Genomic DNA, 18,684 nt, shown 5'->3' on the forward strand with positions numbered 1-18,684 from the left:
GTACTCGTTTGAGCACCCATGACTGTTTTCCTGAAGTTTGCATAAAAATATGTGTCCTCTGGCAGGCAATGCCAAATTTATATGACTCACCAAATGCCACTGCTCTAAGATGTGACATTGCATTTCCTTTGATCTCTTGCAAACACGGCTAACCTTACCTGAGCAACTATCCACTTAACTAACTACATCTGGCTAGTTAGCCTGACTCACACTGCTGACTTTAATCTCTACTATGATTAATTTTCTTATCCCTGATAGTTTCATCCTCTGGACACCAGTCTCAACAACATAAAATAAAGTCATTTCCTAGAACTACTCTGGCCCCTCGAAGAGGAGGAAAAAGTGTTAACCAGCCAGTTTTTCCCCCCATTGGAAGAACCCAAAGTTCTGCTTGAGGATTGGGAATTACTCACTTCATTACCCCTCATACTGCAGTCACTGGTGGATGAAATAGCCATGTGCTGAGACCCTGTTTTCCATGAGGGAGCTTGCATGTGAGGTGTATATATATGTGTATGTGTATGCTGCCCAGCCTGACTGACTGTGTGTGTGTGCGTGTGAGACCAGAGTGTAGAAAGGATAGATGGCACACTGGTATCCTTTCCCCCCTTCAGCAATTTCCCACTTACGGTTAGCCTATGGGAGAAGTGGTCAAGGCAGACATGCCGTTTGGCTCTCTCTCTTTAGTCCACTTTGTATATTTATGTATTTATTTCAGCTCACACTCAAGTTCCCTTGTCCTTCCTCTCTTTTTTTAAAAATGTATCTCTCTCTTGCACTCTGGTCATAGTTACCTCCAGTTCTCTGAGGACAGGATGATCCTCTATGCCGGGGAAGAGGACCCTCATGGCATAGGTTCTGTAATCCAGATAGGGGATACCAGCTCTGTCGAGGTCACTGGTGAGCTCATTGATGTCTGTCTGTAACTCGGCAAAGGCTAGAAGAGAAGGAAGGCAGAGAAACGAGACAAGTTGAAGGGAGCGCTTGTGAAAGGCATCCTGAAAATAAAACTGTTATTTAATCCCCAAGGACCAAATATGTGAATCCTTCTTATCTTCATGGGGCTTACTGCTGCTATGATGAAGATGACAGAACGCTCAAGATAGTCTTCATGTCAGAGGAACTCAATATTTTACATCTCTCTCCCTCCCTCTTTTACATTCACTTTTCACACACATATACACACAAACCTCCTTTTCTTACTTACTCATTTTTATCTACTCCTCAGTAAATTGGCTGAAGCAAAGGCCCCAAAGAGTGTGGCATCTCAGTGTGAAGCTGCAGGTGAGCACTAGTTAATTGGCTCCATCCTGACTGACTCTGGTTCAAGCCCACGGCTCTGTTGCCTTGCTTCGCCGCCCTTGGGGAGGCTCCCTGCCTGCAGCCTATCACAGGAGCAGCAGTCGTCTCCTAAAACCCTCCTCAAAATCCCACCATCTCTAACCAGTCTTAGCCCTCACCTCCTGGTACCAAAGTCCCCTGTGACACATTGGTTTACACACCAACACATGGACTCACAGTGTATATATACACTCATAAGGAGGAACTCTGGTAGCTATCTAAATCCACCCCGCGGGGAAGTACTCGCCAGGCCAATGCTAATGGTTAAAACATTAATCTTCTTCTGTCCTAAGGCTACCTGTGTATGATTCCCTCTGTTTGCCTACTCTATGTGCCCGTCTGTCTGTTTCTGTCATTGGACCATTGTGTTCTATTACTACATAATAACATTGGGGCAGCTGATCAGGGGTGGCTGGAGGGGATAAGTAATAAGGTCCCCTCTGGCTGATGAAATCGCACCAACACTGTCAGACCTAAACCTTACTTTCGCCACAGACTAGCTAAAATAACCCCAATGATAACAGCAGGAGCAATCAACAGTGTTTATTTCAGTGTAGCGATGTGGAAATGATGTGACGCTCACATCTAAAATGAAACTAGAGCGATCAGTGCTCACTTTTGTTTTAACATATCATGGTTACAAAAATATATACGGACATACAAAGCGTAAACACAAACACCTGCTGTGAAGACATGACTGTAGAATTACAGCAGAATTTAAAATGCAGTTTGAACGTTTGTGCGTCTCATATCTAATGTGTGTTTGGTTCCAGTATGTTTAGAGTTCATGTTAGCTGTGTGAAAAATCGCTTACAGCATGTAAACTACTCCATGATGGAAAAGGTCACATAGTTAAATGAGTTAATCTTTTGTGATAAAAAACAAGGATGATCCAGATTTGAAGTAATGTTTACATTACTTAAAACATGCAGACAGCTCGGAATGATTTGAGTAACACATACACATATTTATGCTTTTTATTTGTTTTGAGTGATAAAGAAGCCTATTGGTTAAGCAAAGCACTTAACAAACAGTCTGCTTCGCAGTGCTGTATCAAGTCTGTATCTACTATTCTACACTAACACTAACCTTCTTTGCACTCTAGGGCAACTCGTGACTCCAGGTTGTCCATTTGCATCTGCAAGCGCTTAAGGGTCAGATCATTTTCACGTGATTTTCGCTTGTAGGCGATCAGGACGAGGATGACGATGATAAGGAGAAGACCGCCACCTGCAGCGATGCTAACAATGGCCGGAAGGGTCAGCAGGCTGTCAGACATGATGTGCACGGCACCTGGAGATACGTGAAGACCACCTACTTGAACCTGTCAAGAAAGGCAAGAGTCACCATGAGACTGTTAAAACGAAAAGAGCGATTGAAAACATGCAGTTGAGCTGTATGTTACATGATTGTTGTTTTACAGAAATGATTAAGCCAACCAAGTATTGAAAATTAGACCAAAACCTTTTCAAATATTTTCTGCTAAAACTGCCTGCAAATACATGACCATTATCATGTTGAGAGGGAAATAGTACGAACATTGCATTCAATAAGCAAGTGGAATAAGAATAATTGCGGTGGATTGTGGCAGAACCTTCTGACATGTAGAGCACAACCATGCTGCTCTCGCTTTGACCCCTTTTCTTCAGCTGAATTAACAATGATGAGAACACAAATAATAGAGCTTAGAGGTTGACTATTATAAAGAAAAAATTGCAAATACAGGAATAGATGGAAAGTAAGTTGGAAAGAAAGTTAGGTCCATAACAAAACACCAGAACAGACCAGTACTGACCATGACTTTGTATTGCCCAGTGAGGTTGGGAGGCTCGCACAGCAGCTGGCTCTCAGACACAGTGACAGAACAGGGAGTCTCTCCTATTAGTACTGTGTAGTTAAGCTTCACCCCTCCTGATGCTGGAGGAACCAGGTTTCTGCCCTGTGGGCATAGAGCAATGAACAGAGGGGTGTAAAATTTGAAGATAAACTCAGAAACACACACACACACCAACAAAAATCAAACATTTTTTTTAATGCGCCACACTGATATGTCACCTGAATACAGTACAAATTAAATCCCTAGGTTTGAGCACAGCTGCCACTCAATACGATTCCATACCAAGATCAGACAGGCTGATATATTTTACAGTGGGAGCAGCTGGTAATCAGGAAAAAGGATTGAAATATATATTTTGACAAATTCCTTGCTCTCCATCTATCAGGCAAAGAATACCAGTAAAAATCCCCAAAACATACAACTGTAATTACTATACAAAATTATAATAATGACTGAGTGAAAAAGGAATTAAAATCTTTCCCAAGGATATTATTTCATCATATCTTTTATTTTTAATTGAGTTGAAAAATGTATTTTCCAACAGTGACCTGGCCAAGAATGGAGCAGAGATTGTACCAATTACAAATGCAGGCAAACAGGGAGATGCAACAAAAGGATGAACACAATCTCCAGAGGGGTTCACTACAAAGGAAGTTCAACAAAGCTTCAAAACATCTATGAAAGCGAATGTCATACCGATTTAGATTTTTTTACACATGGAAGCATCCAGATAATAGGACTTGTATATAAAAATCAACTAGAGAAAAGCTTATGAGTATATGGAAATGACCACTTAGCAGCAGAATACAAATGATAAATATTATGATAGGTCTAGATTGGGGCTTTAATCCGCGAATTAAGTGAATCCATCCTGCATTTCCTTTACCTTGAGAATGATGGGTGAGCCTGGCTTTTGCTCAAGGATGCCTGTGGTGCTGAGCGGTTCAAAGTAGGGGTTGGGGTAGTAGAGTAGGTTAGTGTTGTTGTAGACCAGCAGCGCTTGGACGTTGTTGAAGATGAATCCAAACTCGTCCGCATGCTTCACGGTGTCCAAACCTGGATGGTACTCTGCCATCAAAGAAGGAGCAAAGCAGCTCATGCTGGTGGTGTTCAATACCTTACACACCTGGAGAGAGTGAACGAAGAGAAGAGAAAAAAATGTTATGAAGAAACTTTAAACTTTCTGTGATGCTACTGGGGATGTGTTGCACTGAAACAATCAACGCATCACGAAATGATAGCCTGTGGCCCTTTAAATGAAAGAAGAGTTGCAATTCAGTCATCCAGAATAAACTTGAACAGCTCAGAAAAGCTATGATTTCTCTTTTTCTTCTGGTCCTATAATCTGCTCCATCCTCTGTGTTCTGTAACCTAAAGTGCGATCCTAACTGAAACACATTGGTTTCAACATTGAACCCTGCGGTGTGCTCACCAGCCTTATAATTGACCTATAAAGGCCAAAATACTTTTCAGAAAAATAGGATTTATTCTCTGTCATTAAATCCATCTTTATTGTAGAGGAAGCCTCTATAAAATTGAAAATAAATTGCTCCAACAGCCTCACTAAAAAACACTGCAGGCCAACAACCACAAAAGGATGGAGGCATTTCTCCTCTGTCTCCTCTGGAAGAGGTTGAGCTATGGGTCTTTTATTACTTCTCTCAAGTTTGCCCAGATGAGAGGCCTGCTTTCCATCCATCCTCCCCGTCTCAGCTCTAGAGGGAAGGGGAGAGAGGATTGATTGCTGCACAGCACTCTGCTCCGAGAGGTTTTTATCTCCTTTCACTCCCTCCCAGCTCTCTCTCTAGGGAAGAAACTTAATTAGAGGTAAATATCATCAAAGGTGGTGAACGCTAGCGAGTACCACGCCTCCTACCTGTTGTCTGGTGCTCCAGAGAAAGCCAGAAAGATCGATGCAAACTCATTCTGTGTAGGGTACACCAATTGGATTTTGCCAGCATGGTGCAAGCTAAGTTGCAGGAGTGTGATTGCAGAGGTGGAAGAAGGGACTGGCATCTTTATTTAGTTTGCCCTCGGAAATAGACTGAAGATTGTGTTCACTATGTAGCCTTGAATCTCATTCTTAAAATAAATTCAGATACAACTTTTTCACACACCGTGCCTAAAAATGCAACTAAGGATTCAAATAATTGATTATCTCTTTTTATCATTTAGCCTATCTAAAGTCAGAAAATGATACAAATGACTCTCAGAAGTTGAGCGCAATGAAAAGTGACATTTTCTGATGAATAGTTTAAACCAAATGTCTTCGGTTTGCAGCAATAAACGATAGAATAATAAAAAGTGAAAGCGGCAAAAACTGTCACATTTTAAAAAGTTAATGTTTGCTGCTTTTAATTGAAAAGGGACTTGATATTTGTTGATGTATTTTAAATCAGTTGTGCGAATGTATAAATGACTGACTAGCTGCCTGGAAATCTGCACTTGCTGCAAAACCTGGGTGATGATGCAACAGTCTTAGCAACATATCTGGAATATAGCTCTGTGTGCATGTGTGTGTGTGTGTGTGTGTGTGTGTGTGTGTGTGTGTGTGTGTGTGTGTGTGTGAGAAACTGTTCTTAGGTTTTGTCAATTTTTTTTTAATTTCTATATTTTACAAAGCACAGTAGCAGTGCATTAGCTTTGCAGAAAGATAAGCTCATGAAAATAGATAGCAAGGCCAGATAGGACACATGACGTACTTTCACTAACTTTAGGTTCTGTGAAATCCCATTAACAACTAAAAAGTTAAAGCATAAAAAAAGAAATCAGAATTAATTTTTTTCAGATGCTTTATCGTGCAGAAATGTCACTTCAAAGTGAGCTCGAATTAACTATTAAAATCTGCACAGCATAGTTCCACGTCCACAAATACAAGCCAGCAGGAAGAGAACTGTGTGAATGGTACCACTCAGAGACTCAAAAGATTCTGAGTGATTACAGAGCAAATACGGTGCTATATGAATAGAACAAATTAATTTTATCCACTCATATTTGTACTGCTGAGCCATCGAGCTTTCAATGTGGTCATCCTGGCTGTTTAACGTGTAAGCCCATATGATCACAGAGTGAAATAGGTCAAATTAACAAATGAAAACAGTATGTTCTGTTTTTAAATCAGGATTAAAGGTTGATTGGACAGAAGACTTCAAGTTTAGTTGATATAGACTGCTTTCTTAATGTTAGCATAATGACACGTTACACAGTATAGACAGGTCCATATGGGCCAACGCGATCCTTATGACTCCTGGGATGGAACAGCAAGGCATTTGCAAGTCAACTAACGCTCTGACTACCATCTGCTCTGCCGTGGATGGATACTGTGGGCTTTTTTTGCACTGTCCTCACTTTCCTATTATGCTCTCTCGCTCTCTTTCTTAAATCTTTTCTTTCACCAAATCCTGCCAGGAAACTGCTCCTATAATGTCAGATGTTTTTCAGTGAGCGTAACATCCAAATCCAAAGTGATGGGTGAGTACTGTAGCGATGGGTAAATGGGGCAATGCGAGATTATTTAAAAAAATGATACTTTGGTTCCCCTCTGAGTAGGGCAACATGACACTTTTGCAGTATTTCTGCCTTTTAGCAGATCTGGATATTAGATATGTCCCAAATTCTGAATTACAAGCTTTCCTACACTCCATCTACGTCTCATCAATGATTGCTTCAGTCATAACAGTAAAACTTTACAATTAATTGTCAAATACAAATGTACATCTCTTCCTGTAGGCCATGTGGCAAAAGAAGCTACAAGATTTACAGCATTGATAAAGTGAATTGAGGTCAACAGAAAGAGAAAATAATTGGAATCTCGGTCTCATTTGTCTTCTTTCTCTACTGTTGGATAGAGCCAGGGTGTTTTAAGGCAGTAACACTCCAACCCCTCTGGCTGAATATATTACCATGATCTACTGTGTGGATACAGCCCACTCAATCATTCAAAGGTCTCTGGCCAGGGTAGTGGTGAGAGAGAGAGTGAGAGCCAGCGAAGATACGACTGGCTGACTGTAGAGATGGAAAAAATGCGATGGCTTCACAGAGTCAAAGGTCATCTGAAGGCTAACGTGTGATAGCTAGTCACTGGTTATTCTGCTGTTCTCTTGGTTACTCCTACACTATGTCTATTTTCCTGCCTGCCCGCTGTTCCAACCAACTGCTAATACTGGCATTAAGTCTAACTTCAGCTCTAATCAATCTATCCAAGATCTGTGTGGCTGTTAGCTAGTGGAGCCAGAAACCAATTTATCCCATAAGCACTGTTTCATATGGTGAAAGGTTTTTGTTTTGTTTGAAGCTAGTTACAGAAGTACACAGAAGAAATGCCACCATGGACGCAGTGCTAGCCTTTGAGACTTTGGACATTTATAATGCCCTAAATATCGATCAATAATCAGCTGCTAATACTGTTAAAATCACGTATAGCATTATAGGATACATAATTTCTATAGCTTAATATACAAAATAATTCTAAAAATGTGAATTTAATTATGCAGTGATCTGCAGCCTCCTCTCGCAATCAGGCAGAGCAATCACCCATGCTGAACACCTTTTATGTTCAGTTGTAACCGTAAATGTACCTGACATGCCAAAGCCCGACACTCAGTCCAGGCATCTAAAGTATGGGACAGGGAAATATTCTAGAGCTGGGAAATAACCCTTTTAGCTTTAATCAAGATCATGATAAATGTTTCAATTGTGAATCCAGTGACAGATACAGAGCATTTCACAAAGAAAATTGTCTTTTTTCCTCTTTCCTGGTTTCTTTGTGAATCTATGCAGGTGACACAAGGGAGGGAGAGAAGAGAAGCAATTTAGTGGAAGACAGGTGATCATTTGAAGGCTGGCTGACAGACAGCAGCTCTTATTGCTATAGGCTTCTGTGCTGTTTGCCTTCCTCCCGTGACAAAAAGGGAAAGGGGTAGAAGGGCCTGGGAGGGTGGGATGAAGGATAGGTAATTGTAACCTTAGCATTTAATAGAAATTCATTCTCTGTGGCTGTGGGGGCAGTCAAGACGGTGACACGGTCGTCTATTGCGAGGCACTAGGTGGGGAGTTGGATGAGACGAGGCAGGGTGGAGATGAACAACTCGCTTTCAAAGATTTGGAAACTGACATATCAGACACTACGGCACCCACACACAAGTCAAATTCCATTTCACCAGATTTTCTCTGTCTCACTCATCAAGTGTTTTTCTCTCCTCCAGATATAAAAACAGTGTTTTATGTGTCTTTTACTTCACATAAGGTCTGCATGTCAGTATCTCGCACGAGGATCCTGGAGCTCAGAAACCTCGGAACATTAAGCAAGAGAGACACTTAAGGCCAATTTTAGACGGCTAATTTAGAGGCAGTAAGTTGGTAATGCAATGAGAGAAAATCTATAGGGAATTGTGTATGTGAAGGATAGCTTTGAGGATGGTTTTGTGCATCCCTGCATCAATATGAAATTCTATTTTATGATGTTTTTAAACATTGTATATATTGAAAATTTAAGGTGTGAGACTGAAATATTTCCAAACTAGTGTGTTTTTTTCCCCATATATCACAAAATGTATAGTGTGTATTTGTCAAGTCTTCTGATGTTGTCTTGCAAACCAGAACTCACGCCACACATTCTGGCAATTATCCACAGTTAGATGTTAGTTTTTGAGAATCTTAGGCCGTGTTGCATTAGCACAGAGCAAGTACAGATTGTGTTTTCACTGGCGGCATCAGGAAATGTCTTGAGATCAAAAAATCTCATGCGGTGAAGCAAGCAAATGCTAACCACTGAGCTACCATGCTGCCACGGGATGATGCCAATCTAGAGGCAGGATACACGATGCCCACTCACTCACTGTGAATTCTCAAAAATTGACTGCTCTATTTTTACACCAGAATTAGCCATTACATGGACCTAATTACCCCCAACGATTTCAGCATTTGTGTTCTTACTTACATCCCTTCTCGGTAATGTGCAGCGTGGGTCAGGGCCATAGTGCATGTGTGAAAATTGATTTTACAAAAGGCGCACAGAAACTAAACAGATACACAATACTGGGCTCACTACTCTCTGTTCCTCAAACTCCCCTTTATCGTATTCATCTGCCCTCTCCACCTTATAGCAGACCACAGAGAGGAAATCCCATCCTCTTAATTAAACAAGGACCCCCAGGACAGGGGCTCAAATGCAATTTGTAACGATTTCCTTCAGACAAGTCTTTGATTATACAAGCGGTCTTTATGCTGACCAAAGACTTCTGACTGCAGTTAATCTTCCATTGAAAGTCATTATGAGCCTTCTCGCCTCCAGTGATGCACACCTCTAACATTTTCCCCACTGAACCTTTTACAGTCTTGGTCAACTTCTGCCTCTTTTTATCTTTTCTCAAACAAGTGAAAATGGTATTTGGGAGTCAGGAGAGCAGTGTAAATAAAACACCAAGTAGGTGGGAGGTGAGATGGTCAAAAAAAATTTAAGTAAACTCTATATTAAATAGTGCATGTGGATCACTCTCACCAACAGCTGCAATATTTATATGCTCTGGGGTCAAGAAGACTGGGATCAAGCATAAATCAGAGAACGTAGAGGGCTAGAGGGCCTGTTAAGGACCGTTTTACCTGAAGTAAATGTCACTTAGCTGCTTATATAGCATGGCAAGCTGGAAGTAGTACAGTAGAAGATTTCTACTACACATACAGCAGAGACTTTGTGGTTGAAAACAGATTAGTAGTGAGGGATTCTTACATTGACAGACTCTCGGCCGGCGTATTTCACTCTGATCCGGGGCTCTTGAACCACATCCAGATTAGTTCCTGTCACCATCAGGGGTGTGTGACCGCTGAATAAATGGAAGAAGTTAGACAAAATTTATTACAGGAGTTTTTATAATCATGTTTGTCAGATCCGACTTTCATTTTGTGCAGACTAAGAAAGAGAATATCTGAGAAAAAGACCCGCAGAAGTCCAAAGCCTATTGTAAACTTTCTAACTCTGATCTGTTTCTTCAAAGTGTTCCCCATCACTTGGGGAACAAAAAGCTTCATATCAAAAGCCATTTTAAGGTTAATTTGGGACAAAACAGCCCATGGAAGATGGTGATTAGAGATGCATTTTTATGTTTGTACTAATCACAATCAAGTAGTGCAAAAAATAAATAAAAAAAACAGACAGCTCAAATATATTAATATGCATAAACAGAGGAGGTGGAAAATTGCTGAATTCCCAGCCCTCCTGTAGCTGGTTGGATTTGTTAAAGATGGTTTTTCTGTTGCACTTGTCAATGTGGTTTGCTGAATAAAGGTTTAGGGTAAAGATCACTGTACCAGTACTGAGTTACTGTGGACAGACCGTGTGCTGTCCGTGGCATCCATAGATTATACACTCAGCAACTATGTAAAATAACTGCTCTGTGCTCGCTTTTCTTTCTGTCTTTCTACACAATTTGAGCTCCAATTTTTGAGACATTGAAAATCAGTTCACACTGTGTAATTTAAAATGGAATTAGATGGAAATTTAATTTATTTTCTCTTCCGAAACACAAAGAAAGCAAAACAGATATGTGGTTCCTATCAGTTTCTCCCTTCGTTATTCCTCCTATTCCCTTTGTGTTGTCACGATTTTGCTGCAGTGTACCATACTCTCCATCTCTAAGCTCACGCCATCTGTTGTGGACTCACACCTCTGATAGCACATTGTTCTGTTATGCCATTGTTTCATCTTCATCCCTCTCCTCCTTTTAATTAGTAGTCTTCTGTGTCTGTGTATCTATCTGCCAAAAAGACGTTCAACACATGGATCGACACTGCATTCAGTAGGAGAATCTCAGTCTCAAAAGTGCCCATCCTCTCCAATCAGTGAGCTTCAGTTCTTCTATCAATTCCAGACTAATTGGAAAAGAACCGAACAGTAATTGAAAATGCAATATTGACTCGTCTGTTTATTGTTGCTGGCTTGGACTGATCGGCTCTAAAGCTTTGGATTGGGAAATTCTTGTCTACGTGTCAAAAGCTCAAGACTGGTAGCTGAGGACGCGAATAAAACTCTCATACATACAATCTGAGGAATGTGCATACCTTGCAATGCTCCAGTCTGGTTCAATGCGCTGTACAGTAGGGTCCTCTGTGTACTCAAAGGTGAGGCTCTCTCTGATTTGGGCACGATCGACGCTGACGCTGATCTGAACTGGGCCGACTCCAGACAGAGAAGGGGCAGAGTAGCACACTATCTCTGTCTTTGTCCTTCTGCACAAAAAAATAAGAATACCTCTATAAATCTGTAGCAAAACTAATGAATATGAGAAGACACAAACTTGATTTATATGAGCAAAAAAACATACTATTTTTTTCTGTGAGACCTGTTCTGTAATTATCCCACTCAAAACATGACGAACAGGTGCACTCAGTGCCCATTTAACATGCAGTCATTACTTTCAGCTCTCATACATCCTTCTAAAACATGCTTTCTCCTCCCTGTACAAGACTTTGTGATCTACACACAAACCCTCAGAATTTGTCCAAATTCATTAGTAGAGTGCTTGTAGTAGAACAGCCCCACATCTACCTCTTTCTCCCATGACAGGAATACAGTGGAGAAGCTGTAATTAGCCCCATATCTCATTAAAGTTTACTTGACTCCTCAACCTTACAACATTACAGTCAGAATACTGTGGCGGGGCTTAAAATAGGTGCCTCCAGGAGTGGAAATCAGAAAGAGGGCATGTACGAGTAACTAAAAGACGGCAGGAGGGATGGGTGTAGAGAAATGGAAGCAACTTGTGAGACTGAGAATTAAAAAATTTGAGGGATGGGGGAGAACAGATAAACTAATTAGGAATGGGAGAATGAAGAGAATGAGAAGGATGGGGCTAGATAAAAAAAAAAGGGAAGATATTATTACACGGTTTGATGCAGTAGGTCATCAAAACCTTATTAGAATTTACACAAGTTTCAACAAAGGTATAAAGAGGTTCCCCTTGGGGGGTATTCGCAGTATAATATCAAAGGAAAAAAAAACCAAAACAAAAGAATAAAGACATAGAAATGCTGCTTATTTAATGTGAATAAATCACTATCTTGACAGCACAAGCTGTTGTTTTATTTATTTATTTACTCTTAAAAATTGCTAATAGCATGCCATATAGCCAACATTTTCTGACAGTTATGCTGGAGGGCAAAAACTTAGCTAAACTAATTCAAATCATTTTTATACTATGAGAAACTGCTATTTGTGCTATGTGTGGAAATTCATGGCATTTATGGTGACTGGATTAGTTTAACTCCACAATATCAACACAAACGTTTAGTGTTTCCACCATGATGTGCATTCCCTCATTCTGCAGACTCTGTAGCAGCACATACGCAGGACAATTATGTTGGAGATTAAGATCTCACCCAAAGAACTCGCATGTCTGGTTTCCAAACTTGACGTTGACACTGCTGCCGGCACCGAGGTTTTCTCCCATTATAGTTACTTTAGTGCCCCCAGACTCTGGACCTCTTGTAGGGGACAGGCCTGTGACGGTTGGAGTCTAAAAAAACGAAACAAAAAACCACAGATGCAGAAAGAGAGACATTAAGACAGACTGTCAGAGTCATTTAAAATGAGGGAACGGAACAGGAAGAAATGACACGAGACCAGCAGACATTAAAAGATAGATGCGTTTTACAGTAAGCAGGGGAGCATCTCTGTTGTAACACTCAGTGTTATCACTAATTTCCAGCAAATTACAATTATTCACATTGTCAGGGTGATGGCAGTGAACTGCAGTACAATAAAGCCTTAGTGTCCTCTTATAGATTCCACTACTGCGTGCCCTGCATTGCTGGGTTGTATCTGAGTGAAGCTTTTTTAAAGACAATCTGAAAATAACAAATGCTTTCAGCGGCGTGCAGCCAGCATGCTGTCACACAGACAGATGGAGTAATATTCAAGCAGACAGCACACATACACAGGAACACACGTACACACATAAAAGCATCTGTGTGCACACACCTGTATCTGAACGAACATAAAACAACCATTTTAAAAGCGACTAAATGCACACTGTCATTTACAATGTCCCTTTGTCTACAAGGTCACGTAGGGAATATGTCTTGTCTGAAGAATGCTCCTGTGATGATGCAGTCTTTTTTAGGTGCACTGCAATACAAGGGAATCGTAAGCGTTGCCAATTCTAAGCTCTGTGAAGTAATCTCAGAGGAATTCCACTGCTTCCCAGAGTAGCAGCCGTATCACTGGTGAGGAAAAAGTGGCCAAGCGTGTGTTACCGAGCCAAGAGCATCATGCTGACAAAACTCAAAACTGACAGCGACGTGTGACATCCAGCATGCAGGATAGTGCAGGTACTCTGAAAACAACAGCAGTAATTACTGAGTGCTGTTAATAGTTAAAAGAGTGTTAATTGTGAAGGTGTGAGAGAGTGCTAATGAGAAAGCAGATTAACTGTTAGGTGCAGGTCAGGTAGACAGCAGATATCTGAGAAAAGGAAATGTGTGCGAGTGTGTGAGGATGGCAAGTACACACAGACTGTACATAAAAGCTGGAAATAGCCAGTTTTGCTAGCTACCATGTGGGCTTTTGATAGAAACACTTGAACAAATGGTCTCTATAGCTAACGTCACTGTTAGCTAACAATTGTTCATGGTGTGATTTTTTTTTTTAATAATTAATCGGTTTAAATTAATCTAAAATGCTCTTATGGCTCTCAGTTACACAGGACAGACATACAAAAATCAACTACTTCTAGTAGCTGAAATAATAGCTAATACATTTTAAAATAGAAATATTATATTGAACTGCATTAGTATATGAGACAATATTAACTACATGATATTTTCACAAATAAAGCAAATATCTACAAGTAAACACATGAAGAGATCATTCTTGTGAACCCCTTGAAAGCCCTGTTATATCAATGCCATTTCTGAAATAACAAGCATGCCTTAGTCTGCCTAATTACATTGCTGTTATGCACAGCAATTCCAACATTAATGTTTGCCTGTAGCCCATAAAAATAATTTGTAAGAATGAATCAACTTAGAAAAAAAAGCTAAAGTAGCCTATATATTTAGTTAGTTGTACATAGATTCTTTTTGTAGCCATATACTGACTAGATCACAAGTGTTATTTCAGAATACAATACAAATGGAGTTTAATTACACTCATACCACAAAGGAGTAGAGCTGTGAGGAACGAGCCCGGAGTTCTGGTTTGCACTCTCCGACACAGAGCTGTACTGGACCCGGCATACTGTCCGCATGGGCCATATCCATCTCACATACGATCCTGCAAAAGACAGTTAAAATGAGTTTCCAATAAAAATGACTTCAGGAACAGAAGTATACTCCCATACTTGAAGCGGGAATTCAATTTTTTTAAACAAAAGTAACATCAAACTTAAACATGGTCTTCATGATTTAATGCTTAAGCAACGTTGTAGAAAAGAATATTCAAAGCACTTCGCTGCTTGATATTGATATATCTTCTGCTCTAATTACAATATTTTTTGTAGTTTCATTCATTTCATTACATGACACAGTCAGACATCGATGACAATCTTTAAATGAGAGCATGTCTGCTCCTCTTTTGGCACTCCAGCACGCTGCACCTGAATGTAGTAAATTTCCCACTAACAGCTAGCCCCCCCCCCCCCCCAACAGTGGTGGTGCTGTGCCAGTACAGCAAGACTAATGTTAATCATGCAGCAAGATCAATACCGTTCCATCATATCATGTGATCAGGTATCTCCCAGCACTGCAGGTGACTAGATCGAATGACATAATAAAATGAGAGCGTCTATTGATCGCTGGTGCCAGGGAGTAATAAAGTACAAGAAGCAATCACAGTGTGGAAAGAGAGATGGAATATGTGGGGGAGCAGATGGCAGGGGCAGGTAGGAGCGGAGCTGATGAAGCAGAGCAGATGTATTGTTTCTCCAGCACTGATCATCTGAATTACAACAAATGACTTTGAGAGCTTTGTTGGATGAGCTATGTGGACGAGTGTAGCTAAAGGAGGATTTACTTGCTGACAAACCTAATAATACCCTCTTACTGCACCTCACAGAAACAGAGACTCGCTTGCTTCCTACCTGAAAGCAAAACTGCACTGGCCATTTGCAAAGTTGCAGATTTATGATAATAAGTTGGGTTTTTTGTGTTGTTGTTTTTTTTAAATTTATCATTCATTTTCTCTGTGGATCTTCGCAATTAAGTCTGCTAAAAAACAAGCATACTTGCAGGTTACTTTTAAAATTTATTCATCCAAATAAGGTTTCAGTTTGGAATCTACAACAAAAAATGCTGCAGAATAGTCTCAGCCCTTAAAAAAGTACTTTTTGACAGCTGGAAAAAAGGAAAAAAACAAATGTTCAGACTTTTTCTTCAAAGCAGGAGTGGCTTTCACACACACCTCTGAAGTAGTAACATAAAAGACACATAAATATGTATGTTTTTTTGTACAGTCCAGTCCATCATAGGGTGGCTGATGGCTGAATTAAGACTCAAAACAAACACCAACAGTCAGCTGAGGACATGCGCATAATGAACCTAGAGGCAAAATACAATCCAAAGGTGCTGAATAAAAGTCAGTATATCATCTGGACGACTTCATCTCCTTCAAAGTTGGACTTAAGAGGTTATAGGTTAGTTTTTTAATTTTGCACAGTAAATTTTTTTTCTTTACTCGCCATATAAATGAATTCCCCAGCTTGTCCCCAATCGCATTAAAGTGCTGTCAGATCAGTGTGCTGCACACAAAGTGTCTCCTACAGCCAAGTGGATTTTAATTACAGCTATACAGCTACTCAATGCAGGGCAAGGAACCACAGAAATACTCTATGCCATGTGAGCTGTTATAGCTTTACTACTTTATTACCGTATCACAGTAAACAGTAGTAGCAACTGTGCACATGTGACTGCGAGATATGTCTTTGTAACACCATGCAGAAGTGAAACTATGCGACTTATAGCAATGGCATCGCGCTTCGCTGTTCTCTTTCTGAGGGCACAAGTAGGTCAAAGAAAAAATTAGGGTTAAAGGCTCCTCTGAGAACCATGACAGTGATAGGCTGCATGCGTGTTGATGTGTGGGTTCATTCACATGTGGGTTTATGCCTGTCATCTTTTTTAGTGAATTGCTATACATTTCATTCTTAACACCATTTTCTTGCTGATTTAAAGTCAGTAGAGAGAGAATTTCACTTTAACTGAAAGAAAAGCCAATTATTTCTGAGTACCTGTCTCTCCTAAAGAAAACTATAAATATTATAATAAAATTTCTAGGGAGCTGTGGTGGCTGAAGGGTCCAATAATAAAGGTTACAATAGCAATGTTGTACTATTTTAATAGACTATTCCTCAGATCCTATTGATTTTCCGTGGTACAATTATCTAACCTGTAATTGCTCCATAATGTGTATTTTTGTTCCTTCTGCATAAAATGCTTAAAAATCATAACAGAATAGTTTTTTTTATAATGAAGTATCGCCTTTCCCTCAACAATGAAGCTCAATTCCCAAAGGCAACTGAACCTAACCCTAGTCTAAATATGTAAATATATATTTTTAGGGTAAACTAACACACTATCTATACATACATCTATCTTGGGAGGGCTCACACAACCTGAGATTAAACAACCATGAGGCACTGGGTCTTTAAGTCTACACACGTTTGTGTGTCTCGCCAAGGGGGTGGTGGACAAGTTGGGAAGCATGGGCCACGTTTCATTAGTTCAGGGTGAACGGGACAGACTTTACCATGATGTACACACAGCATGGGACAATTAAGGAGGTAAACACAAGTAAACACACACAGCTGTTATGGGATTGTTGCTGACTAGATGAGCTACATAGAGAGAACTGGGCTACTGTGCTGCAGGGGGGGAAAACAGCAATGTCAAGACCAGACTGTTTGGACCTGCTCCAGTCTTCATTAAAGCGGGAGATTGTGCAACACACATGTATAGTTTAGAGCTTATTAGCTTTTACAGCACATAAATAATGTATCAAAACCTAAGGCTAGATACATGCTATTATGAGAGTTAATAACAGATTGAATGCATCCCTATGCATTGTTCAATATTAATTAAATAAAAGAACTTGAAATAAATTATAATATAAATAATTTTTTTAAGTTACTGAATAAATACTTAAAACTTCGGTCACTCTGTCATTTTTTTTTTTTTTTTTTCCTATTTTTATACACTTACAGGAACAGCAAATATAGTCCATTTAGAATATTTTGCTACTGTTAGCAAGTGAGAGGGCATATGGCCACACAATTCGCAGCAATTCCTATAAATAACTGTTATTACATACAATGTACATATACACTTTCTGCAAATGAGATCTGCTTATAAACTGGGAGGGTTGGTTGGAAGAAACATCATGTTTTCAGTTAACTTGAAGGAATAATTGTGTTTGTCTGTAATTAAATGTTGTGCAGTTATCCATCAATAATAAGTATTAGCAATAGTTTTGAAATGATCATTCCTGTTTGGATCACTTACTGTTCAGCAATGATGTAGCCATCCTCTACAGGGGTACACCTCACTCCTGCCACCTCTACATTGCCGACCATATCTGAGAAAGCCAGACCAAGGTTTGTGCCATGGATGGTCACCCGGGTGCCTCCCTCTGGGGGTCCAGCCACTGGGGTCACCTATAACGTTGGAGAGAAACTAGACGTCAAATGATGTTTTTGTCTTCAGGGATGCGGCGGGTTTATAGAAACGCATAAATGCGTACAGGTTTCTGTATGTGCTCAAGGGTAAATATGCTCTTTTGGTCCAGGTGGCTGTAAAAGCAATTAAGTGTACTCCCCAGTCCTACATCCACAAAATGTCAGAACATGCCATGAGTCACTGTGCCAAGAGCAACTTCTAATCACAACAGCACCTAATGACACTTGTTTTGCAGCTCTTCTTGTTAAAATGTGGTATTATACCCATCCACACACCATGCATGCATAATCACCAGTGAATACAAAGTTTTTTTTTCTTTTGCAATTTCGTTCTCCTGCAACAGCAAATCTTTTTTTTAAAAAAAGGAACTTTGGGATAAAGACGAAACTGTTTTTAACACTCAGCAAAGCCACCTGCTCAGAATCTACCCTGCTTAACATGGATGTTAAATCTAACAAGGGGGGATAATAATGATTAGCGAAGACCACCTACTCATAAAATGCAATATGGCTGCCCAGCATGACCTTGGCACAGGGTGGCACAGTGCCTTCTGTGCTGCAGAGTCCTGTTGAGGCACCAACCTGGCCATCACACAGCCATTTAAACACAAGAGGACGAGATAAGGAGGAGGAGTAAAAACAAAAACGAGAACACAGAGTGAAATGGAAAAAAGGTTAAAAAAAAAATCAAGAGAATAGGCAATACTGTGCAGTCACCAATAGGGATGGGTATCGAAAACCGGTTCTTGTTGAGAACCGGTTCCCACTGTTTCAATTCCTTGGAATCGTTTGCCATTTTTGCAAACGATTCCCTTATCGATTCCAGTCGCCCCGAATGACGTCACC

The 18,684-nt window shown here is 40.2% G+C and overlaps 1 protein-coding gene across 2 annotated transcripts in view; it reads right to left on the minus strand.

Annotated features, from left to right (window-relative positions):
- plxna2 (plexin A2) overlaps window positions 1-18,684 on the minus strand; it is a 173,566-nt gene that overhangs the window by 27,413 nt on the left and 127,469 nt on the right. For both annotated transcript variants that reach the window (XM_085147225.1, XM_085147224.1), the window contains exons 13-21: window positions 17,666-17,817; window positions 14,327-14,444; window positions 12,551-12,687; window positions 11,234-11,401; window positions 9,906-9,999; window positions 4,065-4,304; window positions 3,137-3,280; window positions 2,431-2,665; window positions 795-937 (exon numbers count right to left, since the gene is read on the minus strand). In XM_085147225.1, the coding sequence (XP_085003351.1) occupies window positions 795-937; window positions 2,431-2,665; window positions 3,137-3,280; window positions 4,065-4,304; window positions 9,906-9,999; window positions 11,234-11,401; window positions 12,551-12,687; window positions 14,327-14,444; window positions 17,666-17,817 (1,431 nt within the window). The remainder of the gene's footprint in view (window positions 1-794; window positions 938-2,430; window positions 2,666-3,136; window positions 3,281-4,064; window positions 4,305-9,905; window positions 10,000-11,233; window positions 11,402-12,550; window positions 12,688-14,326; window positions 14,445-17,665; window positions 17,818-18,684) is intronic.

The sequence above is a fragment of the Neolamprologus multifasciatus genome, chromosome 20, assembly GCF_963576455.1.
Source record: "Neolamprologus multifasciatus chromosome 20, fNeoMul1.2, whole genome shotgun sequence".
NCBI classification, from domain to species: domain Eukaryota; kingdom Metazoa; phylum Chordata; class Actinopteri; order Cichliformes; family Cichlidae; genus Neolamprologus; species Neolamprologus multifasciatus.